Source organism: Pygoscelis adeliae, unplaced genomic scaffold (genome assembly GCF_000699105.1).
Source record: "Pygoscelis adeliae isolate BGI_AS28 unplaced genomic scaffold, ASM69910v1 Scaffold664, whole genome shotgun sequence".
Taxonomy (NCBI): domain Eukaryota; kingdom Metazoa; phylum Chordata; class Aves; order Sphenisciformes; family Spheniscidae; genus Pygoscelis; species Pygoscelis adeliae.
The window spans coordinates 2,411,882-2,413,734 of NW_008824762.1; the positions used below are offsets into that span (position 1 = coordinate 2,411,882).

Genomic DNA, 1,853 nt, shown 5'->3' on the forward strand with positions numbered 1-1,853 from the left:
GAAAGCATCTCGGCGTGGGATGGAGAAGGGCACACAATACCTTTCTTGTTCTGCTGCATGACCGTGGGAGGTGGAGAAGCTACTTTCATGGCGAGGCCGTAGGCTCCCCGGAAGGAGTGGCTGTCTCGGATGATGAAAGCCCCTGGCTCCCTGTCCTTCAGCAGTGCAATGGCTGCAGGAGAGAACGGCAGACCTCAGAGCTCGTACAGTGAGAGCCGACGAGCCCTCCAAAACCAGCAGGTGTGGGTTGGGATGGGATGCCCCAGCTCTGTGGCCTCACAGCTGGACACCACGGTGTTTTACTGTCCCACCTGCATGTCTGGATGGGGGTCTCAAGTGGGTCTACAGCCAGGCAGGGGCTCATCTGCCCCCCCTGCCTCCGCTGCCCTTGCGTGGGCATCTCAGAGCATCCATTCCCACACAGCCCAGCTCTGAGCAACCGAGCACTGGAGAGCAGACAGGGACCAGGGGCCAAATGCTGGGACCTTGGCCCTGAAGGCACCTTGCCCCTTCCTTGTTCTCCCCTCTTATTTTACCCATGTCTCTAAGACCCCTCTGAGCTCTCTCAACTCAAGATCTGGATGCTTTGCACCCCAAACTGCATAGATCCACTGCACGCTGTGGGGACCAGTGTTCCTCCACCAAGGGGAAGGTTTGGAGAGCCCACATCATGCAAGCCTGCAGCTGAGCTGGGCTTCAACCCCCCTCTGCCATGGTCTGAGCATCCGCAATCTGCCTTCACTCTAATCCAGCCCCTAAGGGAAATCCTCGCTAATCCCTGTGATCCCAGATACACCCCAACTCCCAACCACAGCTCACTTGACTGTATTCTTTGCCCTGTGCCATCTACCTACCCTGCTCCCTGGAGATCTCCGGTTTATACCAGTACTTGGAAGTGTCCTGCACAAACTTGACATTGGCACGAGTCTCGGGGCTGATGTCTGCAAGGAAGGAAAGAGGAGAAGACAAGAAAAAAGTTAAAAGATGCTGTATCTAAAACTCCACATGAGTTTTTAGCAAATCCGGCTAAAGCATTTACACCTCCACCTCTTCTCCACCCCAACACATTGCCTTAACCTCAACCTAATCCTCCATACCCAGGCAGGCTGATCATCACCTGGACTTTATGGGGCTGCTGGGCATCTAAAGCTAAGCCCAGACACAAGAGCCCTCGAAGGGCTGTGCGTGGGATGAGCCTCCTTGCCACAATAGGCAGAGACAAAATGCGAATTCATCATTTAAAAGGGAGATAGCCAGGTGAAATAAAGCTGTCAGAGGAAAGAGATATGTCCAGGGGAGGGTGGGGACATCCCCTGACTTCAGAGGACCTTCATTGCTCTCTAATGTTCAAGATTTGGCTCGTCCATCATAAAAATAAATTCCTTCCTTTATCTTTGCTCCGTGCAGAGGAACTGGACAGGTTGACCTACCCTCAGAAATGCAGCCCCCACCCCCAGCCCTGCCCTGCCTTGCTCTGTGCCCACCAGTGGTATGGCCCCAATGGGAGCTGGTCCTCTGGCCGTGAAGCCACCGCTTTGCTCAGGCAACGTTTCCAACCACCTGCTTTCCAAAAACAACTGAGCAAACAACCCGGCAGGCCAGATAGATAGCATCTCTGCTGGAGACGTGTTATCAGCCCTCTGCAATCTGGTCGCCTTCAGAGAGGCTGGGGGGGGGGGCTTGCTCCCCTCCCCGGCCCACTTGCTAATTGTTATGGTTTTTAATTGCTTGCGCTTCCCGGCTGGGAAAGGTCCCCAGCCACGGCGAGTCACGGGGCTGGGGCGGGCGCCAGAGTACCCACAAAGGGCTGCCCGCTTGGCAGTGAAACCGGCCCGGCAGCCGGGGCGCCTACT

At 55.7% G+C, this 1,853-nt stretch overlaps 1 protein-coding gene across 1 annotated transcript in view; it reads right to left on the reverse strand.

Moving 5' to 3' along the window:
- Positions 1-1,853, reverse strand: part of TNS1 (tensin 1) — a 41,269-nt gene that overhangs the window by 4,437 nt on the left and 34,979 nt on the right. Inside the window, exons 23-24 of the mRNA XM_009323551.1 lie at positions 855-941; positions 41-172 (exon numbers count right to left, since the gene is read on the reverse strand). Of these exons, the coding sequence (XP_009321826.1) occupies positions 41-172; positions 855-941 (219 nt within the window). The remainder of the gene's footprint in view (positions 1-40; positions 173-854; positions 942-1,853) is intronic.